Genomic DNA, 27,851 nt, shown 5'->3' on the forward strand with positions numbered 1-27,851 from the left:
TGAACTAACTGTAGATTTTCCTTGTGTCATCATTTTTTTTTGTTCTTTCAGTTTCAAAATCTTTAAGTTAAGAAGTTGCTATTGTTATTTCTCTGGCTCCGTAGGCACACTTCCAAAGCCGTAAAACACCAAGATTCACCCCCACACCCCTCCACTATATATCTTTGTACACATCGCTCCCAACAGGGCCTGGTATCGCCTGAACTAGCCTTGTATAAGCTCCTGACAAACACAGCGTAACACACATTTTCCTAACGCAGCTCAACGACACGTAATACTGTAAATGTAGAGGATGTACGGAGTATGTGTGTACTGTTATCCATGTGTGTATTGATATCCACTCATTCTAGTTTTACTTAAGCATATACTTTTCCTATCTAAAACCTCATGTTGCATATACAAACCTGATGTTAGGCGGTTACGCATCCTATAGAATGTAAGCTCGTTTGAGCAGGGTCCTCTTCAACCTATTGTTCCTGTAAGTTTATTTGTAATTGTCCTATTTATAGTTAAATCCCCCTCTCATAATATTGTAAAGCGCTACGGAATCTGTTGGCGCTATATAAATGGCAATAATAATAATAATATATGGCTATTGTGATTTTACCTGTACACTGTTTTACGCCATGTTATCTACATTTGGCCACGTTTAAAAGATGTGAACATGCGATATGAACAAAAATAAAGAATTAAAAAAAAAAAAAATATACACTTTGTATGACGTTACATATATATAATATGTATATATATATTATATACATAATATATATACATATTATATATATATAAAAATATATTTAATTTAGTTTTAAACATGTTTTTTTTTTTTTTTTTTTACACCTCCTACCAGCAGGGGGACTGTCTGATATTTCAAACAGTCTCCCTGCTGGCAGATCCACAGCCAGCTATAGGGGGCCTCATTTGCCGGAGGGGGGCTGCCTGGGCTGTCAGGCAGCCCTCCAGAAGAGGATCGCGGCGGAGGTAAGTACAACTCACCTCCTGGGGCTGCAAGCCGTTACGGCGTACCATGCCGTCGCAACGGCTTTAAAGCCCATTTAATGCGTGACGGCATGGTACGTCGTAACGGCGGGAAGGGGTTAATGTAACAATAGTTAAAATATATATGTTACACTCACATTTGGATGAGCTATGGCCAGCTCAGGATTTGTAAGCATACAGCGGAATAATCGCCGCTTACAGGATATGTTGGTGCTTGTCCTCCAGGGGGTTTGTCCAATTCTCAGGAGAAGAAGGAGATAAAAAAAGCAAATAGTGCTCTCTGATAATATAATGAGGTAGTGAATAAAATAAAATATACTCACAAGTAAAGTGCAGGTCACATTGCACTTTAGAAATAGCGTTGGTGGTATAATCCCCACCTCAGGATAAGTAGTATAAAATGCCAGGAAAAAATAAAAATAGTAGTAGTAATAGTGTATAAAATGATAGTGGTACAGATATATAACCAAAAATCATTTATTTTACTATTCTTGCTGTCAGTTTGGGGCTATCCTATTCATAGTTGTTACCTACGGCATTATAGTCTAGGATACCCCCAACCTGACCGTATTTTTTATTACTATGTGCTGCTTAAATATGCATAAATATGTCTGTTATACATGCTCATTTTATGTATTTTACTTTGTTTGTACAAGGAAGCCCACAACAAATATGGCTTCCTTTATTATTGTTATCCTATATAGTTTCTCTTATATTTATATTAATATACCATGTGTCTAATTTTATCATTGTAAATTACCCCTACTAATATATGTTTTCTTTTCAAAATATTTTAAAATATCTTAATATATTCCAATTTTACCCCTTAATCACAATTTTATATAGTTTATATCTAGTTTTCATATGAATGCCCACAACTAATATGGCCCGCTTTATTAATGTTGTCATATTCAGCTTCTTCTATATGTATACACATGATGTGTTTAAATTTGTTACTGTATGATTTATTTACTTATAGACAAATTAATTTAGTTTTTTTAAACTATGTCTGTCCCCTTTTATACTGATTTTTATTTAAGCTTATTGAATCTAATCTCCAGACGAAAGGGCGTTCTAAACTACATTTCCCATACGCCCTTGTTATGGTACTTTTTAGCAGTAAACCAAAATGTTTAAATGTCTATCTGTTCCTGTCCAAATCAATAAAATTAAATTGCGTATATACGCTGAAGTAATTAAGTCTGACACACAAGGTTCAGGTTAAAATAACTTCGAGAAAATTTATTGGCAAGTGATTAAAAAGCGGACGCGCAGGCCCTTTTAAGAGACATTTTACGTCATCATTGATTATTAGAATATCAGCAAATAAACATCATTAATTGGATTAATTGTTAAGTGTCGGGATTAGTGTCCACCTATCAATATTATTAATTGGCTCAAGAGCTAAGTGGTTAGTCCCGTGTCCACCCACCAAGAGGTGGGATTGTTCTGGACACGGGTGGGGACAAGGGGGTCTTGAGCGTCATTTTACACGGTCGGTGATCTCAGGCCTCGTGGCCAGGTGCAAGGTCTCTTATGAATAGAACATTTCATTACTACTGTGTTCTCATGGCCTTCAAATTATACTATGTTGCAAGTTAAGGAAAAGTCAGCAATTCCTGTGTTAATCATGTCTTTGTTAGAACATACAGTCTTTGTCTTATTGTATTAGATATGCTGGGAAATTCTGTCATGTAAGGTAGTTTTAAAATGAACAAGTTAGGTTATGAGGACAAAATGGAGGATTGAAGAAGTCAGGTTAGGAGGACAAAATGGAGGATTGTCACAGTATAAAGTTAAAATGGAGTTAGTGCAATAATTCAATACAAGTACAATAAAGATTTTTAATAATCCCACATCAGTCCCCCCTATGAAATGTTAGATTCTAAGAGATAAAAACTTTATTAAGTTAGTATCAGGAAGACGTGTTAACCCAAAGGCACAGAAACCCCGTGGCCACTAGCTAGGTGTTAATGCAAAGTGCAAGACTGTCCCTAGATCTGACCCTGATAGGCTAACTCATCCGTCAGTATGGCTCTCGAACACTTCACACCCATGGGTGTCCCATGGCGGCTAACCCACCACTTCTCCACACGGGGCCTTTACCATTCACTGACAGATGCTGTCCCTAGGCTGGTCCCTTCCTAGAATTCCTGCACTTTATCAACAAAAGGGATTGTTTGCAGCGGCAGACAGGGTGAGTTGATGTCTTGGAAATCTTGGTCATCAACTTCGAGATGAGTAAAAGTGGGTGCCGCTTGGTCAACAGTCTTCATGAGGGATTTTCTCAGACATGGGAGGATACAACAAAAGAGAAGAGCAAAGATAAAAAGAAAAATTAGTATAGCCATATCAATATGCATTAAAGCCTTTTGCCATCCTGTCATCCAACCAAACCATCTTTCCCAGGGATCTTTTATCCCAGAATTCCTTTTTAACTCTTCAGACAGGTCATTTAATTTCTCTATGGCTAATGTAACTTTACCATTAGGGCCTGTGTTTTCTGGGATATAGGTACAACATGTCATGGTGTCGGGCAAAATTTTACAAACCCCTCCTTTTTCGGCTAAGATCATATCTAGGGCCATTCTATTCTGAAAAGCCATTTGGGATGTTGCCTGCAACTGTTCGGCCAACCCCTGGAGGGCGTCTCTGGTATAATTAACAAAACGCTGTTGATTATAATAAATGTAATTTATCCAATTTAAATTCTTGTTCGTGGTAACTATGGCAAAAAGTGATTCAAATCCTGCGGCAACTTCATCTCTTGCCTTAAACTCATTGGGCACCCCCCTAGGCACTCCAATGGCATCAATATAAACATGAGGATCAAAACTTCCTTTCACTGGGGCGTCACGCTTAACCTTAGTGTGCCTGGACTCATGGGTGACGAGGTGTGTGTCAGAGATAATATGTATAGGCATAATAGCTTTAGCCAGAGTACACTCCCCCCACCACTCTTTGTCCATTCTGGATCTTAGCTGTAAATCCCCACACAACCAGTAAATATCCCCTAATGACCTGGTGTGAAACTGCAACAAGTTCATAGAGACATTTCTGTAGGTAGCACAATACCCCTTAGAGAAGTTACCCAAGAATTTACCAATTCCATCATAATTAGCATAACAAGTGTAATTACTTTTATACACGGTAATACCATCTGGGGGTTTGACATCCTTGGTTAGGAGAGGATACTCCTTTGTCCATGCTATACATATGGACCTGTTAAAATCATAGTGATAGGCAAAAAGGCTTAAAACACATTCTTCTATATCTACTGGCAGGATTAAAGGCACAGTACCCAGGTGAGGCCGGGCACCGCCACATACATAGCATGCAGTCTTATTATGCTTATTAGCATTATATTTCATCCATTCTAACCATAAATTTACATCATTAAAACCTGTTTCAGCGGCCATGGTATCTTCAAAGGTGGGGTTAGCAATGGCCATCATGTCTTGAAAGGTCTGGATATGAGGTTTTAATGGGTTAGGGACCATATGGGTGGCCCCTTGCCACTCAGAAGAGTTGCACATATCTTTTAGGAAGAAATGCCCTAATTTACGGTAGGAACCCTTTTTCCAATACATTCCCATCACATACTGGTCTGCATCCGTTGGGCTTGGATGCTCAATGTTAAGGATTAATTTCATTGGTGTACCCCCCCCAGGCTTTCTCAAAGTCATTCTCTGGAGAAGGGATCTACCTTGATCATCTACTTTAGATAAGGCACTTTTTGGTTTGTAACCCCAGGCAGGCCCGGCATTCCATCCCGCCGCCCCCCAATGGTTACAATTGTGCCCCCATTGCTTGTCAACTACACAAACATATGGGTCTTTTGAATGAGGGATATCTCTGTAGATACTCTGGATTTGTGATGTGGGGAACGGACATTCTACAATATCACAATAGTCAAAGGTGTAAGTAGCCACATGGGTGCATGATGAATTGTACCAGAAGGTATACCCACTAATATCTTTGGTGATGGCTACTTGTTGGGCCTTTATGAGGCTAATTAAGGAGAAGGTGTACCAGAGGTACATGCTTGTGCGGTATCTGCTTCCTCGGGGGCTGGAGATTTCTTGCAGTGGGAAGCGTGGATCCAATTTGGCCTACCGGCCAGTTTGACGGAGGTTGCGGTAATCAGGAGAACTTGGAATGGACCGTCAAATCTTGGTTCCAGGGTATTTTTCCGCACAAACTTCTTGACCAGAACCCAATCTCCGGGAAGCAGGTTATGGGTACCTGTATCCAATTCGGGATCTGGAATTGAAGAGAAAACTTGGGCATGTATTTTGTTCAAGGCACCTGCAAGTTCAGTTACATAATCTATTAAAACATCTGATTGGAGCTGTAACTGCTGCGGATAATAACAACCTAGTCTGGGTGCTGTCCCAAATAGAATCTCATATGGGGACAGTGAATGCTTCCCTCTAGGTGTGTGCCTAACACTAAATAAGGCTATTGACAGGCTTTCTGGCCAGGGCATTTTCGTTTCTTGTGCCATTTTTAACATTCTGGCTTTTAGAGTGCCATTCATGCGCTCTACTTTACCACTACTTTGTGGGTGGTAAGGGGTGTGGAAGGCTAGGGTCACCCCTAGAGCAGTCCAAATTTCTTTAGTCACTGTTGCTGTAAAGGCTGGGCCTTGATCACTTTCAATGACTTCTGGGAGTCCAAACCTACATACTATCTCTGTAAGTAGGCGTCTTGCGGTTGTTTTTGCAGTGATATTGGCCACTGGGTAGGCCTCTGGCCATCCTGAGAACATGTCCACTATGACTAGTGCATATTCATGGGGCCCACTCTTGGGCATTTGGATGTGGTCAATTTGAATTCGCTGGAAGGGGTACATGGGCTTTGCCAGGTGTTTTGGAGGCACCTTGATTGGTCTTCCTGGATTGCATTTTGCACAAATGACACAGGCCTTACAGAAGCTGCTGATCAATGTTGTGATTCCGGGTGCTTCATAATACTTCTGTATGAGGGCGGCCATCAATTCCTTTGACAGGTGTGCAGGCCCATGTGCCCATTGGACAACTGCTGGATATACATTTTTTGGAAGACAAAATTTGAAGTTGTTGTAATATACTCCGTCCTTTTGGACAGCTCCTTTCTTTTTCCATTTCTGGATTTCTTCAGGATTGACTGCAGCTTGCTGTTCTCGCAAAATTCGCAAATCAGTAGGAAGAGTTTGCAGAGCAAAAATAGGGACTTCTTCTTCTTCTTGTCCGGACACTTCTTCATCCACTTCCTGCAGATCCCTGGCTGCTAGCTTAGCAGCCTGATCAGCCAAATGGTTGCCCTTTGCTTCATCTGTATCCAATTTCCCATGGGCCTTTACCTTCAAAACGGCCACTTCTTTAGGGAGTAGGAGGGCATCCATTAGCTCCTTGATTGCAGTACTATGCTTGACTGGTGTACCGGCGGTGGTAAGAAATCCTCTTGTCTTCCAAATTAGGCCGAAGTCATGTGCCACGCCCAGAGCATATCTTGAATCTGTATAGATGTTGGCACGTTTTCCTTCGGAAATTTTGCATGCTGAAGTCAGAGCCTGTAATTCAGCTTCTTGCGCAGACATTGCTGGCGGTAAGGATGATGATTTGATAACTTCATCTGTTGTGGTTACGGCATATCCTGTATGATATCTTCCTTCTTCATCAGCATATCTTGAGCCGTCCACAAACAGGGTAAAATCTGGATCTGGTAACGGATTTTCATGCACAGTTGGTAGGTGCACTGTCTCCATTTTCATCTGTTCAAAACAGTCATGAGGTGTTTCGGGGTCATAATCATGCACTATGACCAGATCTTGAAATTCTTTCTCTAGGAAGTGGCGTGGCCATGCTTCCAGAAGGTCAGTTGTTGGTTATTTGACAATACCATTTTCCTGTAGCTGTTCTTCATCCATGGTGGCCCATAACTTTGCCATGGGCCCAAGATCATTCCATGACCTTGTCTTCAATTTGGTAACAGGAATATGTGGGATAGCAGTATCCCAATGGCGGTAGAGGTAGTTAAGTTGTTGAGGTAGTTGGACCAAGACCATGCTATTGCCTTCAGAGTCACAATAGAAATCTTGAGCAGTGAGCTTCACATCAGTCCAGTGGTAAAGCTCATCTTCATAGCAAGGTTCGGGAGTAATGTTTGGTTTGTACCACATGGTACAGAAGGCGTAATCTGGGCCTTCACAGAGAGGCTTTTCATCTTCATAAAATGTCAAATGTGGATGCATGACTTTCTTGATACATCCACAAAGCAGGTAAATGTAGGTTTCATCCGTGATAAATCCATAATAGATACCCCCCTCAGGGAGTGGAAGAAGAGTGGATGGGTTAAGAACTTGACATCTTTGGATGGAAATGTTGTCAGGTAGAAGAAGATGGCACTGGAGGCGTAGGTGTCTGGCTGGAGACACGTGCTTGAGCTGGACTTGGTTGATGATGGCAGAAATGTCATGAGGGTGGCCAAGGACCAGGTCTGAGGTTCTTTCTATGAGCTCTCTTGCAGCAAAAACAGCCCTGAGACAGGAAGGAGTCCCTCTGGCCACAATGTCCAGTTGACATGAGAAATATCCAATAGGCCTCTGGCGGCCTCTTAAGTCATTAGTTTGGGTGAGAACTCCTGTTGCGTGGCCTTGTCTTTCAGAGACAAATAATTTGAAAGGTTTGGAGTAGTCAGGTAGGCCCAAGGCAGGAGCAGAAGCAATGGCACGTTTGAGAGCATTGAAATTGTCCAGAGCTTCATTAGACAAACAGAAAGGGTCAAACTTAAGTGCGTCATAGAGAGGTTGCATGAGCAGGGAGGCTTCTGGGATCCATGCTCTGCAGTAGGAAATGAGGCCTAGGAAGGCATGGAGAGATTTTGAAGTCCTTGGAGTTGGAATATCCAGTACAGCTCTTACCCGGTCCCGAGTAAGATGTCTGGTACCTTGAGATAGGCAATGTCCAAGGAAAACTACTGAGGGTTGGCAGAATTGTAGCTTGATGAGCGAAGCTTTGCATCCTTGTTCTGCCAAATAACAAAGAAGACTAATTGAGCACTTTTCAGTAGTGGGTATATCATCTCCACAGAGCAGCAAATCATCCACATACTGGAGCAGAACAACTTCTGGGTGCTCAGCTTGCCATGGGTCAAGGATGGTGGCCATGGCCTTTGCAAATTGACTTGGAGAATTTTGTGCCCCTTGGGGCATGACAGTCCAGGTATACTGTTGCATCTCATGGGTGAAAGCAAACAGGTATTGGCAGGATGGGTCCAGTGGGACACTGAAAAAGGCATTTGCTAGGTCAATGACTGTGAAAAATTTTGCAGATGGTGGGACTCCAGAGAGCAGAGTATGGGGATTTGGTACAAGAGGGGTGTCCAGGACGGTGGCTTCATTGACGGCACGGAGATCCTGAACCATCCTGTACTTTTCTGGCTCACCTTTTGGAGTTTTCTTTTTCACAGGGAATAGCGGGGTATTGCATTCAGATTTACATTTTACCAAGGCACCCTTCTCCAAGAGTGCCTTGATCTGGGTAGAAATGGCTGCAGCCTGTGCTGGTTTTAAAGGATATTGTGGTTTTCTTGGTAACTTAGCTCCTGGGATAAGCTTTACCACCACAGGGGGAACATTTAGGTGACCTATGTCCTCTGGGCCTGAGGACCATAACTTGGCGGGCACCTGTGTTTTTAATACCTCTGGGAAATTGGACCTTAATTCTGCTGCTTTCTCACGGGGCTTTTCTAAATGCAGCATCAGAGGCAATGAGCACAAGGCTGAGGTGTCTGATTCAGATAGGGGTGTAGACATTTCTACCTGACCGTCTGGGGTAAAGGTGATGGATGCTTGCAGGCGTGAGAGAACATCAGCACCTAACAGGTTAATTGGGCATGTGGAGGATACCACAAAGCGAGCAAGCAGGCTAGATCCAACTCGTAGTGGAGTTGTTAGAGGGCTATGCCTTGGCTGGCCATCCACTCCAACACAAGAAACATCAATATTGGACAGGAAGGATGGGTCTGGCAGGTCTTGTTCTCGCAGAACACTACGGGCTGCACCTGTGTCAACCAGAAATGTGGTAGGGTGGCCTTCAATGGGCAAAGTCACTGTGGCAAGTGGCCCCCCCTTATCCCCTGTAGACACTGCCATTACAGGGGTTACAGACACAGGCTTGCCAATTTCCTAATCATCGGGTTCCTCAATTATCGGAACCTCTTTCTCGGCCTTGGGGGCCGGGGCAGGCCTGGATGGCTTTCTTGGCTCTCTCTTGGGTTCTGGGCAATCACTTTTAAAATGTCCCTTAGCCTTACAATTAAAGCAATGGCCATCCTCCGGTCGGACGCCCTTGGGAACAGGGGTAGAGCGGGAGACCATGAGAGGAGCTGAAGTGGGTCTTCTTGGGGTCTGAGCAGATTCTAACCCTCTGGCAACTAAGAGCAGGGTATCCAGAGGAACAACCTTATATTCTGGGCGGGCAGCAATAATTCCCTTGCGTATAGAGTCTTTAACACCTTGGACAAACGCACCAGACAGCATTTGTGAATGAATCTTGTCAGTAAGATCAAACCCCAAATCTGTAAACATTTGATACAGTCTTGCATGAAACCTTTCCACTGATTCTCCTTTATCTTGCATAACATCAGTAAGGCCAGCAGCCTGATCTGCAAGTTTGTCCTTGGCCCAGTCTCTTAATTGGCTACAAAAAGTTACTCCAGAGGGGTAATCAACGTCACTGCCGAGCAGATCTGTACTGAGGTGTCGGGCCATGCTTGGCCAATATGCATCCCCTGCTTTAATAGCACAAATGCTCAGTAGATCACGCCATGCGGCGGAATAAGTCTTTTGAATTTGAACTATCCCTCGGTAGAAGGGCATAGGCTGCTTTTCTGGGTCAGGGAGTGATTTCATTAGAGCACTAGCTTGAGTGGGGTTGAAAGCAACATATTTAGGAGGGGCCCGTTCTCCCCGACCCTTGTGGCCAAAGGGGTCATCGATAGAACGATGAGCTGAGGCTCCCGCAGCAACCTCCGATGAGACATGGGACACCCTGTCCTCCTCTTCGTCATCGAATTCTATGATATTGGCTCTCTTACGCGGTGCAGGGCCCGCGTGAGGTGAAAGGATCGGGGGTTGGGAAAGAGCCCCAGATGCAGGGGTGGCTAGCGAGTCATAACCTGGGGACAGGTAGTCACCGGGGATTACCGGCATCAGGGCTGAACTGGGGGCCGCCATATTGGAGGCGGGGAAAGGAGTTGCATTAGGATTAAGGGAAGAAGTGGCGGCCATGTTTGATATGGGCACTTCCGGGGCAGACTGAGCCGGACTGGGCATGACCGGAACCTGGGGAGTGGCTTGGGGAAAGGGAGGGTAACCGGGGTAGGGCAGGGCCATGGGATATGGGAAGGGGTAGGGCCAGGCAGGGGAGGGCAGAAGAGTAGGGTGGGTAGGTACATTTAAGGAGGTAGGATATTGGACTGGGGCGGAGCCGGTTATGGGAGGAGACAGGACGGGAATAGTAGGGATGGGTGCAGAGGGAGGAGTTGGAGCAAGGGAGGGAGGGGTAGTTAGTTGGGCGGATGCTGACGGGAGGGGATTAGCCATGGAGAGGGATTGCAGGGAGGAAATAGCAGATGAAATGTTAGGATTTGGCATGGAAGGTAGCGTGGGGATGGATGAGGATGATGGGACTGGTAGAGAAGGGGAAGGGGTAAAGAAAGATCCGTCAGATTTCAGGACTGGGCAGACAGGGGAGGTGATGGGATGGGATTCGGGAGGATTGGGAGTGGGGAACATAGTCAGCTGGCTATCACCTATTGCTGACTGAACCTTGGGGATAGACATCCCCTGGGCGCCATTTTGGGGCGCCGGCTGAGGGTAAACCCCAGCAACACAATTCTTATGATACACAAACAATTTCACACCTTTGTGATTTATCTCTTCCTCAACCCAACCTTCTAACTGAATAGCCTTCGCTACTCTGTACCATGCTTCAGCAGTCTTTAATAAACCATTATTTGTAAGCTTGCCTTTCATTTCTGCCAGTAACTTGCGCCAACTTTCTGGTTGCAATCTTCCACATGTCGGTACAGCAATTTTACATACTTTTGCAATCTTCTCAACACCTTTAACCATCTCTTCACCCTCTCTGTTCTCTACTAAATCACATGCTAACCAGCCCTTGCTGGGCTTATCTAAATCCTGTCCCATAGTCCCTTTACCCCTATACCAGCGTCCTAGATATAGAGAGAGAGAAGGAAAATTGAACAGGAACGTCTACAATGCTCGACTGCCACCCGAGAACCGTGGGACTTTCTCAGGTGCGTCTTCCCAAAACGTAGACCAGTCACTGAATCCGCCTACCCGGGGTGGTAGACACGGATTGGAGCGAGGTGAGAAGTGTGTGACCAATCACTTCTCTTTTAAGAGGAATGGGAGTGGATAGTATAATAATATAGAAAGTGTAGAAAAGATGAAAGGCAAGGAAAAAAATCCTTAGAGACAGACTCAGGAGTTCATGAGACTCCTCATTAAACAAACAAGACAACAATACAGTGCATGCATCACAATTCAAATGAAATCAACAGTAATTCCTTTCCTTTACTCGTGTGCTTACTCCAAAGTCACCTCCCTCAATCCCGTAGTGTCTCCACTACCTGCAGCCGCGGAAAACAACTGACACCGGCCCGAGTTCCGCCAGCCTCCCTCGACACAGCAGCCCACTAATAGTGTCTGCGCTACCCTCACCCTTGTAGTGCCCCTATAAAAACCCACTTTATAAGTCTCACTACTCCGTGGCGATGAAAACAGCAATGCCTGCCCGAATTCATCCACCACAAATAAAAAATTGGAATGGCTCCAGCTCAGCGCTCAAAGCTGGAGAGTACCACCACTCTGCAAGCAGAGTAACGTGCACAGAGAAGCTAGCTAGGCTATCAAAGTGACACAAGAAGGATCCCCAGGAAACTATGAGTCTACACAATCTCCACAGATCCAACACACCTCTTTTTCCCTACAGCCCCAGCCACGAGGCTCCTAAAAGAGTTAAACAGGAAAAGATGACCCCCAGGAACACATCCACAGGTCAACCCCCCTTTTTCCCTACAACCACAGCACCGTGGTTCCTAAAAGGGGTAAAACAGGCAACAGAAGACCCAGGCAAATCCCCTCAGGTCCACCCCCCTTTATCCCAAAAGGGGTAAAATACAAACAGACAGATATACTGAAGACCCAGGCAAGTCTCCTCAGGTCCACCCCCCTTTATCCCAAAAAGGGGAAAACAAGCAAGACAGAACCCCAGGCAAATCCCCTGCAGGTCCACCCCCCCTTTATCTCAAAATGGGGAAACAGGCAAACAATTCAAACACACCCAGGCAACAGACTAAAATGCAGGTAAACAAGTGAGTAACGAGGCACCGGGCAAGATATTACCTGTCTTTGATGTCCTCCCGGGAAGCAGTCACAGACACGTGGACGGGTCAATCAAAGGGGCCGGAACATACCGGTGGCTCTGCAGAAGTCTCTACCGTGTACCTGGAGGTGATCAATCTCCTTTCCTTCCCCCTGGATTCCTCCGTCCACCCTTGTCTTCCTTAGGACGGCTCACCGGCCGGACATAGCCCGATGCCCCACGTTGGGCGCCAAAGTTGTTATGGTACTTTTTAGCAGTAAACCAAAATGTTTAAATGTCTATCTGTTCCTGTCCAAATCAATAAAATTAAATTGCGTATATACACTGAAGTAATTAAGTCTGACACACAAGGTTCAGGTTAAAATAACTTCGAGAAAATTTATTGGCAAGTGATTAAAAAGCGGACGCGCAGGCCCTTTTAAGAGACATTTTACGTCATCATTGATTATTAGAATATCAGCAAATAAACATCATTAATTGGATTAATTGTTAAGTGTCGGGATTAGTGTCCACCTATCAATATTATTAATTGGCTCAAGAGCTAAGTGGTTAGTCCCGTGTCCACCCACCAAGAGGTGGGATTGTTCTGGACACGGGTGGGGACAAGGGGGTCTTGAGCGTCATTTTACACGGTCGGTGATCTCAGGCCTCGTGGCCAGGTGCAAGGTCTCTTATGAATAGAACATTTCATTACTACTGTGTTCTCATGGCCTTCAAATTATACTATGTTGCAAGTTAAGGAAAAGTCAGCAATTCCTGTGTTAATCATGTCTTTGTTAGAACATACAGTCTTTGTCTTATTGTATTAGATATGCTGGGAAATTCTGTCATGTAAGGTAGTTTTAAAATGAACAAGTTAGGTTATGAGGACAAAATGGAGGATTGAAGAAGTCAGGTTAGGAGGACAAAATGGAGGATTGTCACAGTATAAAGTTAAAATGGAGTTAGTGCAATAATTCAATACAAGTACAATAAAGATTTTTAATAATCCCACATCACCCTTGCGCCGCTTTGCCGATCACCTGAGCCGTGCACCATCCTCCTTATTGGCCGCAGGTCACGTGCTGCACTTCGATCCCGCCCTCTATGTAGTGCATGCAGCCCACCAATAGGACGACTGCACTACTTCATCTAGCATACGGCCAAGCCTCCTGTTCCCTCCCCATCTAATCATACTAATCCAGACGCCGATCACGTGACTCGCGCACTACATTTCCCATAGTGCTGTGCGAGTCACGTGACACGTCATCTCTATTATAAAGTTCAACTTATGGTTTGGACCCTCGTTTTTTAACTTAATCTACCCCAAAAGATTGGGATACATAGCCTGTAAATGATATATACTTTTGTTCATTGTTTTAATTACAATCTTAAATTTGATTTTGTACATGGACAATGTATGATTTCGATTGGTTACTAACTAATGATGTCATTTTGGCGCCATTTTTTAAAGTACTAGTATACCTATATATACTCTTTATGTGCCAGGTTATATGTTATTCCATTTTGATAAAGCCCCAGTGGTGAAACGCGTTAATGGTTATTTATATACTATCATTTTATACACTATTACTACTACTATTTTTATTTTTTCCTGGCATTTTATACTACTTATCCTGAGGTGGGGATTATACCACCAACGTCCTCTCTTCTTGTGTCTTCCATATCACGAGACGGTGTGAACTACTATAACAAGAGAAGATACCCCTACAGCGGAATTAGTGACTATATCCATTTTACCTTCTGATATTTATTGGAACTTACCTATTTTTATTTATATATTTTTTTAATGTTTTATTCATTTTTTATTTATTTGGCGCAGCCTTTCTTTTTCCTTACTTTTTAGAAAACTGTTTGTTTTTATTTCTTATGCCCTATTAAGCATCACTCATTAGATCCTCCCCTCTTGAAAATCAGCAAATTAAGTTCTAAACTTAGTTAAACCCAGTGCCGGACAAAGGTCCCAGCTCCTCTCAACTCCCCATCTGACATCACAGGGTCCCTTGTGTGACATTTAATTGGACCATGCTCACCGGCTTTAAACACATGTACGCTGTCGAAACAGTGATGGGGAGAGGGGGAGATCAAATGTTATTAAAAAAAATCTACAAAACAGAGGAAGACCTGGGAGGGTATCAGGAAGCACTCTCTAACTGGCTTTGGTGGGACTTGAACCCCTACTGATTCCACCCTTGGCTTTGGTTTCACTAGTTGGCATGTATGGACAGTGGCAATCTCGTTCATCCATTCATTCACATCACTAATTAGGTGGCGAGGCTTTTGATTATCTTTTTTTCCCATTTTTAATTTACGCTGTAAGGGTGTGTTTAGGCCAACCAAGAATGGGAGTTACAATTCATAGTGTCTTGAAAACAGGTACTCCATTACCCTAAGCTCTTAGTAATGCTTTTATAATGGTGTTCATAGAGTCAACATCTGTAAAGTAAATTGATGCTGATTGCACCTTTTTACAGACAATTTTAGACTGCAGTGTGCAGAATTCCCTACATGTTATAATTGGATGAGAATTCAGAGAGCTGTAGTCCAGTGCTACAAAGCTAAATATGTGTGCTGTAACTTGTAGGCCATTATTATTATTCTATGCAATTCATGCTTTAGTGTGAAATTGTTAACGCGGGTTAAGAGTACATAAATAGGACAAAGGAGTGTGGATAGGGTGGTAGTAATAGTAGCCTTGGTTTAGCTTGCTCATGACCAGTTGTTTTATTGTTCTTTCTGTTGTACAGGCTCAGCCTATAATGTGCACTAAGGATGGGAAATGTGCAACCTGAGTCTGTGTGTTTTGGACCAGAAAACTCAAACTGCCAATACCTAGAGTTAAATGACAGCAGACAAGACAGGACAAACCATGAAGAGTCTTCTGCTTTGAATCCATTTTGTAACAGTATGGTTGCTGAAGGACAACTAACGTCCAGGAATTTCGAGGTACCTGACATGGGAAAGAAAATTAGCAAAAACATGGTGTTTAAGAAATGCAATACAAAGGAAAAAAACAAAGATTCATCAATAGAACATATTCCACCAAAATGTCAAAGGCAGACTGACGTGAAGTGCACCAAAGCTGAGTCAAGACCATCGCACACCGTAATCAATCATCAAAAAAGCAGCTTTCAGAATCAGGATCCACAGAGAGGGTCAACTGAGAAGGAGCAGGGTGGGTCCATTAAGCCGCCACACACAGAAATGGGCAAAAGCATAAAAGACAGTGCAGATGACAAGACAAGGAATCCAGGAGAATTGCCAGGTATGGATAAGTGTGGAAAACAGCATTTCCCAAATTGTTCATTAGACAAACCTACAGGTGAGATCCAGATCTCAAAGACATTTTCTGCAATTCCACAATCTGCTCAGCTACCACAAAATGCCCCAAGCTGTAAAAAGCAACAGCATCTTGAACCGCAGCCTTCACAGGTTCTCTGGCTAATGCAGAATTCAAGGACAGACAATTCCATGACTCCTTCAGATAATGTCCTGATTAGTCACAGAGGGATACCATTGGATGGCAAGGCTGTTCCTGATAACATGGTCACAGACATGAATATAAAAGCTCCCATGTCAAACAATGGTCCCATCATAGCAAACGAAATGAGTCAGCCCTCTAAAAATATCCCAGATAATCCTATCTCACTCAAACCATCAGCTATATGTCAGACAAAGTTCAGTGTTATGCCGCCAATGAATATGACTGATTTTCAGTTTGGTGGAAACTTTAAAGTGCAAATGGACAAGGAAGCACATAGCTTTAATTTCACAAGACAGTCTCCAAACAAATCCAAATCTATAAAATCAAAACAGATAAAGAATGTTCTCCAGAGAATCCAACCACCAAATGACAATCTTTCTTTACCCAGTTTCTCTTTTACCGATGCTTTTATACCAGGTTCACATGTAAAATGTTCACAATGGTCCAAAGATAATACCTGCCCATTATGTGAAAATCTGGAGTTATCAAACCTTAAATCCTCTGTTAAAGTAGACATGCCAAAGAAGGCAAAAGTATTCAAAAATGCTAATACAAGCACTTCAGAGTTAGAAATACCATTACAGGTTGCAATGGTGGATTCTTCCTGCCAGACATCTGAAGACATGTATATTACAAAGAGTCAAGTGAAGACCAAATGCAAACAGCCATCATCAAAACCCCCCAAAAAAGAAACAGACCTTCAACTTCCAGATATTTCCAGTACAACTCCATCAATCCTAGAATTCAAAGGGGAAATGCCCAAGTCTGATTTGAGTACACGTCCTAAAATCCCATCACCTCAATGCCATGATTCTTTCAACACAAAGGAAAAGCCAACAGACTTTATACAGGGACCATCAGACCAGTTAACAAAACACACTGTAATTGATGTAGGTCAAGGTAGAAAAACACCCAGACCTAAATGTCCGACTCTAGAGAAACCACTGCAGCGTACACCTGAAAAGCTTCAAGAGTTGAAAAAGGTTAATTTTGTTGAAGATAAGTCACAAATGACCTCAAAGAGTCGTCCTGTGAAAAGCAAAATATTGGCCCAGTGGCCTTGTCCCGTTCTGGCTCCTGCCACTGTGAAGTCCTCCAAGCAAATAAATGCAAAGGCACAATATAAAATAAATGAATTGACACAGCATACTGGTGATAAGGCGCCGGCCGCCGCTCCTCCAGGTGCTAAAGAATACATAATGCCAGCTAAAACAGAAACTACAAAGCCAGCTCAGAAAATGGCTAAGGCTGGGATTGTACTCTCACAAGAACCCACCCATTTAATTAGTGAGAGCCCAAAATATCAATCTGTGAACGTGAAAGCTAATCGTCAATGTAAAAAACCAAGAGCATCCTCCAAGAACTCAAAGCATAATCTAATCATTCGTCAGTCTTCTAAAAATATTAGTGACAGCAGTCCTCAAAACACTCCAAGTGCTCTCGCTGAGGATCAACCAAAGGACGTCATGGAGAACATTCCTACTAGTAAGCTGTCTAACCATAAGACACCTCAGGATATTACCAAATGTCAAAGAGAGGACGTTTTGGGTGCAAGACTGGAACAAAAAGAGCCCCAGAGATGGGAGAACTTCCAGGTGGACACTGCTTGTAGTATGAAACCACAGCGTAAAGTAAATCTCCCCCCTAATGTGGAAGCCTGGTAAGCTTATTTCCAACCATTAACATCAGTACAGGGCAGAGAGCAATCTCATCTTACAGGCCAAATGACATGCATCACTTTGAGACTGCTGTCTCATTCATCATTTTTAGCTTTGAATGAGACTGTTTTCTCACTGCAGGCTGAAAAGGAGCAGGTTTTTTTTTCATATTTACCTGCTTCTCCTTTCTTATGCTTTCCACACCCACTTCAGGAGGGGGACATTGGTCTAACCAATCAGTGTTCTGTCCCTAAGAATGCTGGAAAAGTGTCTTGGGAATGCCTGGCAGATTTACACATGTGCAGTGATAATATCTCTTCACCTCGTGGCATCCTGACGGGAAGAAGAGAGGGAGTCTGAACACATCCTGACAGGGGGAAAAGAGAGGGCATCTGATCACATCCTGACAGGGGGAAAAGAGAGGGAGTCTGATCACATCCTGACAGGGGGAGAAGAGAGGGAGTCTGTTCACATCCTGACAGGGGGAGAAGAGAGGGAGTCTGATCACATCCTGACAGAGGGAGACGAGAAGGAGTCTGATCACATCCTGACAGGGGGAGAAGAGAGGGCGTCTGATCACATCCTGACAGGGGGAGAAAAGAGGGTGTCTCATCACATCCTGACGGGGAGAAGAGAGGGCATCTGATCACATCGTGACAGGGGGAGAAGAGAGGGAGTCTGACCAGTGTGATCATGCAGAGGAGGCTCTGGTGTCTGGTTTTTCTCTCCTGCTGCTGCACAGTGATGCTCTATTTCTGTCAAAAGTGGACTCGTTTGAAACTGAGATAGGTGGGTAAGGAGGAGGGTTCAGCTGAAAACTGGCTGAGAAGTGTACCCAACAAGGCAATCTGACCAAGTTTATTACCGAAATTTTGTTTCATACTTACCAGTAAATTTCTTTTCCTGGCTATTTCTCATGGCAGCATCACTTATGAGTTAGCTCCACCATCAGCCGGATCAGGACAGAAAACAATTAAACAATTAATGAGGCTGTAGGCATAAAGGGTTCCTCCTCCCTCCATACCTCAGTCCAATTGAAAAGCTCAGACAAAACCCAGGGCGGGAACCTGATGCTGCCATGAGAAATAGCCAGGAAAATAAATTTACTGGTAAGTATGAAACTAAATTTCGGTATTCCTGGCTGATCATGGCAGCATCACTTATGGGTAATCCCCTCCAAACTAGCAAGAAGGGCTGGGAAAAATAATCCACACATTTTAACTGCAATAACATATAATTTTATTTTGCCGAGCTAATAGAAGCCAACACGCTTCTGCCAAACTTAGTAGAAGAAGAGGCTACATCCAGCCTATAATGTTTTATGAAGGTCATAGGAGAAGACCACGTTGTTGCCTTGCATATGTCATCAGGGGACACCTCTGCCCAATTAGCCCATGAAGTAGCCAAAGACCTAGTCGAATGAGACTTAATCCGTTTCAGAGGAGAAACACCTTTGAGAGAGTAAGCTTTAGTGATGATGTTGGAAATCCATCTACGTAGTGTAGAAGTGAAAGCAGCTTCACCTTTCCTGGAGCCTTCACTAATAATGAACAAATTATTCGTCTTACGAAATGTACCAGAAACAGACAAATACCTGATCAAGTATTCCCTAATATCCAGATTATGAAGCTTCACATCCAGCTCCGAGGAAGGTCCAGGAAAAAAAGAAGGCAGAGCGATCTCCTGGTGTAAGTGAAATTTTGAGACAACTTTAGGAAGGAATTCCAACTTCGGACATAAAACCACTCTGTCGTGGAAAACCTGAATATAGTCCTCTGCACAGGAGAGAGCTCTCACCTCCGAGATTCTTCTGGCTGACGTAACAGCCAACAAAAACAGAGTTTTGTACGTGAGAGAAGAGAAATCCAAGTTCTCTAGAGGAGAAAAAGGAATTTCGGACAAGGCATCCAAGACCAGAGGAAGATCCCAAGGAGGAGCATAGTTGCGCAGAGGAGGTCTAATGCGAATGGTAGCCTTAAAGAACCTGTCAATCAGGAGATTTGAAGCCCAAGAGTAGTTACAGAGGGCTGATAGTGCCGAACACTGCACCTTCAAGGTACTCAGGCTTAAACCCTTATCCAATCCAGCCTGTAAGAACTCCAAAATCTGGTTCTGATCAGGTTTAAAGAAGTCTAGACCTTTGTCAAGATTCCAGGACTTAAATGACTCCCATATACGGTGATAACACTTAGACGTAGATTTCTTACTAGACAAAAGAAGAGTATTCGTTACTGCCTCAGACAATCCTGTTTGCAGGAGCCGTTCCCTTTCAAAAGCCAAGCCCCCAATCTCAGATGTACGGAGTTGGGATGGTAGACAGGACCCTGGCTTAGGAGATCGTTCCTGATTGGAAGCCGCCAGTGTTCCTCCAAGGACATTTTGCACAGGAGAGGGAACCAGGGCCTCCTTGGCCAGAACGGGATGATAGCTATTATCACTTGATTCTCCTTCCAAATTTTCTTTAGTAAGCGATGAATTATCGGTAAGGGAGGAAACACATATCCCAGATCAAAATCCCATATTTGAGACAAGGCATCCTGACCAATTGCCCGATGGTCTGGAAGAAGAGAGAAGTACTTCGGTACCTGAGTGTTCCTGTTCGTAGCCATTAAGTCGATCTGGGGTATGCCCCACCGAAGAGTAATTGCTTGCAATACTTCTGTATGTAGCTTCCATTCTCCTGGCAGAATACTTGATCTGCCAAAATATTTTGAGGACCTGGTAGATATACTTTAATCCCTGAAGATGATTCTGTGCCAGAGACATAAGAGGAGTTGGTTCCCTCAACAGCAGCTTGCTCCGAGTACCACCTTGTTGGTTCACGTATGACGCCACTGCCCTGTTGTCTGTCTGAATCATAATCCAAGCATCTTGTATTAAGGGAAGAAACCCTTCGAAGGGCCTTGAGAATAGCTCTCAACTCTTTCAAGTGTGAATGCATTTTTCTCTCCGGGTTGGACCACCTTCAGTTTCCAAAGAGACCCCAGATGAGCTCCCCATCCTTGTAAGCTTGCGTCCGTAGTAACTACTAACCAGTTCGGTTCCTCCAACCCCTGACTCAGATTCTTCTTGTTCTTCCACCACTTCAGCTGATTCTTTGCATACTTCATAAGAACAATTTTTTGATCCCAGTTCGGATTATGCTTGGTGAACTGCCGTAGAAACCCCATCTGGATAGGTCGGTCGAATTTCCCAATGGGCCCATCTTACCAGCCCTATCGTGGACGTCCGGGACCCCAAGAGACTCATATAGCTTCTGGCAGAAAGGGACTGACGGTCTTGAATATCCGTAATCTTCTCGCAAATCTTTGTCATTCTTTCTGGTGAAAGAGAGAGAGTTGCTACAGCAGTATCTATTTTTGCCCCCAGGAAAATAATCTTTTGGGATGGTTTCAGAGAGCTCTTCCCTAAGTTCAGCATCCATCCGTGAGCCTGTAGACAGTGAATAGCAGTTTGAGTGTGAAGTAACACTTCCTGGGCCGAGGAACCCACGATAAGAATATCGTCGGGGTAATGGAAAATCTCTATCCTCTGCAACCTTAGAAAGGCAATCAGTGTAATGAGAACCTTCAAGAACGTCCTTGGAGCTAGACTGAGCCCAAAGGGAAGTCCCCTGAATTGGTAATGCTTCCCCCATATATAGAAACGCAGAAACTTTACATGCGATGGGTGAATCTGATAATATGTGTCTTTGAGGTCTATGGATATCATCCAACTTCCCTCCTTTATGTTGCAGACAATACTGGAAATTGACTCCATCCTGAATGACTTGGTCTGTAGGTAGGAGTTTAAGACCTTTAGGTCCAGAATCAGTCTCCATTTGCCTAAAGACTTTGGAGACAGAAACACGGTTGAATAGTGGCCTTTGAACTTTTCTGCCTTCGGAACCTCCACAATAACCTCTTGTAGGGTTAGTTCCTTGATACAAGCCATCATAGCTACTTCCTTTATCCCTCTTGCCACGCGAGATTGCTTGAAGGTAGGTGGTGGGATACTTGAAAATTCTATGAAGTATCCTTCTTTTATAATTGACAGTACCCATGAATCGGAGACGTTTTTGATCCAGACGGGGAAGAACTTTAGGAGACGACCTCCTATCTTTGGCTGGACCTGCGCACCTTCAGAATCCCTTATTAGCAGCTCTGGAACCTCTACCTCTGGAGAACTTTGAGGAAGAAGAAGATGGCTGATTTGTTCTCCAATTTGAGTATCTGTGTACTCTCTGCCTGGACGATATGTCCTGGAGTCACGAAAGGAACGATCCTTAAATTTTTTATTCTTCCACATACTGGATAAGAGACGGCTTTTATCCTGAGGAAGAAAGGCTCTTCTACCATCAGCAGAGAATATGGATGGCCTCCTCCAGAACTTTGCTGAAAAGTAGATCCCCTTGTAACGGACCGTTTTGCACACGAGAAGTTAAAAACCGTTTAGGCGATATTCCCCTTTCCAATGCACAGGCAGCTACTGCAAGCACCAGTCTCCCGAACTGCAAACTACACGAATCCACCAACTCCCGAACAGGAAACACACGAACACTGGAAACAGCTGAACAGGAAAAGCTTACAATCCAATTCCCTCAATAACGAGACGACACTTTGTTTTTAGTGTCAAGCAGAACTGACTGTACTGGCACATACAGCCTCTTTTATTCACAATCCACAAACATAGTACTGCCCACAGGGTTTTGAAATACAACCAATCAATCCGTACAATACACACAGACACTCCCACACAAAATCCTCCCCTCTGCCTGTGATATGATTACTGAACACAATGGGTAATATAATTATCACAGGCAGAGAAATACAGTTTTATAAAACATATCACAGGGACCCCAAAACATGCAATAACCCCATAAAATCCTCGGAACCGGGGGATCTGGGTGAACCACATATCCAAAATTCACCCAGATCCGTTCACTAGTTTGGAAGATACAGTTTAATGCAGATTCCGCAGAACATATACAGGCTATATGAAAAATAATTACTGTATAATGTGTCCCCTGTTGTATAGTTTAAAACTACTGCACGATATCTTTGTGCACCAAATACCGGCGAGATGGCACCGTGTAGAAAAGTCCAAACAGTGTCTGTGAGTTAAAATGGCCGCCATCCATTGTTCTCACCATGCGCTTCATCCATTGTTCTCACCATGTGCCTCTGATACATGAAATGGTGGCCACCCAGTAACTCCACAGTATGTCCTCAGATTGTTCTTAAAGGGCAAGCAGCAGCATAATAAAATACAATATGCCAAAATCTGTTATTTCAAGGGACAAACCTCCCAGGGACCATAATCACATGGCAAGAGGCTGGCAAGCAGTCCTCTCCAGGCACAGGTGGCGGGGCTGTTTCCGCCACACCCCTTGAAAGGGAACAGCACATAAAGATGCTTTTGATGCATAGTCCGCACCCCAAGCATGTAGCCACAACGCCCTTCTGGATGCTACCATCAGAGCCATGCTCTTAGCCACCATCTTGGTAATATCGAGAGAGGCCTCTGAGCAAAATTCTGATGCCAAGTGGAAATCTTTCAGACTTTCAATCAGATGCTCCCTGCGAACCCCCGCTGCTATATATTCCTCCAAATTCTGTACCCAAACCTTTAAGGCTCTAGAAAGTGTCGTCAATGCCACTGCTGAAAGTAAAGCAGACCCCAGAGCCAGGTATGCCTTAATTAAATCCGCATCCAACCGTTTTTCCATGGGTTCGTAAATAAGCCATTGAGTCTACTGGAAGAGTAGTCTTTTTGGCCCTATGGATAACAGCCGCATCAATCTTAGGAATGGACATCCAAGCTTTAGAATCCACCTGAGAATATGGATATACCCTAGAAGCTTTACTCTTCAGAGTAGCTTTCGTCTCTGGCCTACACCATTCTTGAGTGATGACTTCTTTGATAGTTGCATGAACCGGAAAGGTAGGTCTGTTTGACCTAAGATCTTCAAAATACCTGTCTGATTCACGCACCTCTGCTTTATCTTCAGGGATCCTTAAAGTATTTCTTAATAGTGAAATCAACTTCTCCACAGATCTAGAATCCAACGATCTTGATGAATGATCTATCTCCTGCTCTTCTTCGTCAGAGAAAAACTGGACATCAGAGTTATCTTTAGATTCAGAAGACCCGGACTCTTGTCTTGAGCGCTTTGCTTGCTGGCCCTTTCCTGAATAGGATCTAATTCCTTCCACTATAGCCTGAGAGATCCACTGTATAAGCTCTTCCTGAGGCGAATCTTTCTGCTGCCCTCTCTGGCACTTCCACCAAACAGGACCTGCACAGATTATTTTCCTCCATAGCCATCCCATTACAATTTAAGCATCTCTTTGTCTTGTCCTTATGCTTCCTAGGAGAGGATTCCAGCGATATGATGAAATTATATAAAGGCCATATATATATATATATATTACTGGCCCCTTGGCACTCTTATTGTTCCCCTTAATAGAAAAAAATACTAATCTTGGCTCACCTATTTCTATTTCTTCTATCAGAATGTCTGGAGGCAGAGGGAGAAGCCATAGCTATGAGAAAAGAAGGAAGAATTTTTAAAGAAGATAAAAAACAAGACTGCTAAGAAAAAGAATATTAGAAATCCTTTTACCTTCTCAGAAGTAATTTGATCCTGGCAGCACAATTCACACAGAAAACGCCAAAGCAACGAGGTACACCAGCGTTTGAATTTCGCGCCATGTACCTTTAAATCCTCCTACCCGCCGATCCGTGCATGCTCGGAGACTTCACTACTAATTTTTAATTTTTTTTTCAAAGTCCCTAAATTCCTTCATCGCGCATGCGCGCGCCGGAGCCGCCCACAGCGCCATTTTGTGACGTCAGAAGCAGAGCATCTAGATGCTGAATAGCTGAGCTGCCAGAAGAAAAAAGAAACTTATACAGCACCTTCTTACAGAACAAGGATAACAGGTAAGAAGTAATCCAGACCTATAGAAGTCAGCAGCCTAATAGCAGCACAAGAGAAGATTACTCAGCTAAGCTAAAAGCCCTTTGCCTCCTGTGGAGAATAAGCCCACTCCACATCATAGATGGGGAACATGCATTAGGGGATTTTTAAGGTAACCGACCCCTATAAAACAGTGTTACAAACTGCCATTTGTAACTGTTATTTTATTCGACAAATTGCCCTGCTTCCCTCTGTTATGGAGAAGCCTAATTTGCCAGCCTTCTCCCCCATGACTATGGACCGGCAGTTAAACAGTTACTTTTACTGTGCAGAAAGGTTTATTCCTTCCCTTCTGCACAGCCGTTGGGTAGATTCTATCTACCGAACAAACAGCCTTTTTTTCAGCCTCCCCGGAGTTGTGGGAAGCCGGCCGGCGCCGTTAATTGGCCACCAAGAAGCTGGCGTGTGCCTCCTATCGACCTCCCTGAAGCCGCGGTTAACCGTGGCTTAACGAGCGTGTGCCGGCAATTGACCACCCAGTAGTTGCGGTTAACCGCAGCTTAATTGATTGTTACCGGGTGGTCGCGGTTGCACCTAGCTGCCACACGATGGCGGTGTTCTGAAACTCCCTGGGCAGCCAGCGCTTTTCTGCCCGGCTTTCATGCACTAAAAGCGGACACTTTTATACGCAGGCACCGCTGAGCCTCCAGCCCCCTGGTTCCTATTCAGGACAATTTAGCAAACACCTGGAACTTCGGGAGTTTATGGGAATGTTGTAACCCAGATAGCCATGCCATGGAGCCTGTTCGTGGAATTAAAGACTTTGGCTCCATGGCGATTAAACTGTTTCGTGTGGTCTCAGTGCCATTCACCTAATAATGTGCACTCAGACCTGAGCTATCTGGGAATATGTGACATGTCTATGTTTTATGTGTAAAAGGTGACTTTATGTATTTTAAAGTGTTTGCGGTTTCTGTGTCCCCACGTGTGTAATGGAGTTTTGCCTTCTGTGTACCCCCCCCCCCCCCCCCCCCTTCTCGATGGCAACACAGAATCTATTGCTTATTTCCATTTCGAGCATGCCTTAATAATATAGACTATTATTAAAGTGTAATCTGTATATATTGTACATTTTGTAAATATGTATATATGTTCTACCATAACCACTGTACCTCTGAGACCCATGACTGGTATGTCCCTATAAATAGAACTATATGAAACCCCACTTCCCTATGAATATCTATCTTCCAGACCATCCAACTCCACATATGCTTTTAACAGCACTCCAACCGAAGTATCAGCATGTACATGTCAGCAAGGACGATGAACACATTGTCATAGCTTTAGCAGTTGTAATTCACAGAGTCACCTAGACTTCTGCACGTATGGGCTTAACAAGACCCCTATCCCTGGTTAGCATCCCAGGCATCCCGTTAACAGATTCTTCTAGGGACTTTAGCCATCGTCATAATGATGTAAGGATATCCTCATCCTAGCGGACTATATAGCATAATGTCATTCGGGCCATGTGATAATTCACATCACATCTCGCAGCAAATGAATTTCGAATAACAGTGGCATTAGTCTAAGGGACAAACATGCTAGCCCTACGTGTATTTGGACTCCTAGCAGTGTCTCTCTATCTTATACAAGGTAATGAATCAATTGTATCAAGATAGAAACAGCAAACACTGTTACCGTATGCTCTAGCTATCAGGAATACAAATTGATCAACACATGACACTTACATCACAACGGCATATACCGAGGCAACGAAGCCGTATTGGACTCCAGAGATACAATTTATAACTTTGACATTCACTGTAGCTATGTCTGACAGCTACACCAGTGCTATTCCTCGTATACACCTGAGTGCCTGGGAACACACTCGGCACTTAGGTGGTTAATACGTTCTGGAACCTGGACAGTTTAAAACGCACAGGATTGGTTGGCGGAATTTAGCTCATTAACATACCCCACGTGGGGTTTCTGGCGCCGGAATTCAAAGACTACCGGCTCATTGATTGGACAACTCTTTGAGGCACAAGTATCTGACTACATATAAAAGGAGACTAGTGACTAGTCTCCAGTCACCCCCTGACGAAGGTGCATCTAAGCAAGCACCGAAACGCGCGTCGGGCTCTTTGGGCTCATTTTCACTCACACATTTTTCTCACTTAAGCTATCTATCACTATGTGCAGGCAACCAACATTCTAAGTATGGTTCTGCACATAGAGGCACTCTAATTATTTCTTTCACCTCCTTTCCTGTTGGGTCACTATTTTGTATTAGAGTCTATAGAGGATTTTTCCTCTGGGTGTTATGGGGGAATTTTGGAAAGCATGCTGAACTCATCTATATAGCTATTGTAACCTTTTAAAGGTTAGCATTACAGTGCTGTAGCAACAATTTGTAGGTGAAGCTGCATGCAACCCCAAACGCCGATTCTGGCCCTTTTGATTTAACCAGCCATCCACAGCCGTAGTACCATAGGCTCTGTATGTACTGGCGTCAATCAGTAGCCATTCGGTGTTCACCAATATTTCAGACTTTTCAGTGACCTTTCCTAATACTTTTGTCAGCTACCTGACAGTTACCTATGGTTTACACTCTAGCCACTGGACTTGACCATGCTAATTGCCTAATAAAGTCAGTAGCCAGCGGCGTTATCTTGAGTGAATAGGACATAAGGTATCATTGGATCTATATGGAGGTGAGCCATTAAGGCTAGTTATCACTATATTTTGGTTCAATCTACTTATCTATCCAGTCCAGATTACACTGTATCCATATTCTATGGTTATTGATTAATTTATTTATTTATCTATTTGGTTTCTCTCCAGTACCATACTCAGCTAGTCTGGATCACTCCAGCTTTTTGAGTGTTTTTCTCTGAGTTTTGCCTTTGTCCTGGGAGATAATTGAATTACTTCTCAATTATCTCCAGGGCAGAGGAGAGGAAGCCAGGATGCATTGTGGGGAAGTGTTGTGACTGTATGTCCTGAAATGCTTGTCTGTCCGTTGTTAGTCTTCCATCTGGTCCCCTAGGGGAGTGTCCACCAGGTAGGAGACCTGCATAAATACAGGGGCAGGTAGCCCTCAATAAACAGACCACTGCTTGACCCTCAACACGAAGCCTTGTCTCGTTCTTGGGGGGATTCACTGTATGCTGTTGGAGACTGATTGCCAGGAGTGTAAGCTGATGTATGCTTTTCCTGTTCGTCTGCTAGCAGCTATTAGTGAGGTTCCAGTTTGGAGTGCTACTTTGTATCCAGTTCGGGAGTTTGGTGTTCTGCAGTAGCTGTGCCTGTCTCTCAGAAAGGGGCATATCGCCTAAACGGATTTTAACCCCTTTTCTGCTGAAACGGTCCGTTACAAACAGATATACTCATATGTATATATACAGCACCAA

General features: G+C 43.7%; 1 protein-coding gene across 6 annotated transcripts in view; it reads left to right on the forward strand.

Moving 5' to 3' along the window:
- The window catches only part of GGN (gametogenetin), a 39,002-nt gene that overhangs the window by 6,798 nt on the left and 4,353 nt on the right, over positions 1-27,851 (forward strand). For all 6 annotated transcript variants that reach the window (XM_063431264.1, XM_063431265.1, XM_063431266.1 and 3 more), the window contains one exon: positions 15,143-17,539. In XM_063431264.1, the coding sequence (XP_063287334.1) occupies positions 15,168-17,539 (2,372 nt within the window). In that variant the 5' untranslated portion in view covers positions 15,143-15,167. The remainder of the gene's footprint in view (positions 1-15,142; positions 17,540-27,851) is intronic.

This window comes from Pelobates fuscus, chromosome 9 (genome assembly GCF_036172605.1).
Source record: "Pelobates fuscus isolate aPelFus1 chromosome 9, aPelFus1.pri, whole genome shotgun sequence".
NCBI classification, from domain to species: domain Eukaryota; kingdom Metazoa; phylum Chordata; class Amphibia; order Anura; family Pelobatidae; genus Pelobates; species Pelobates fuscus.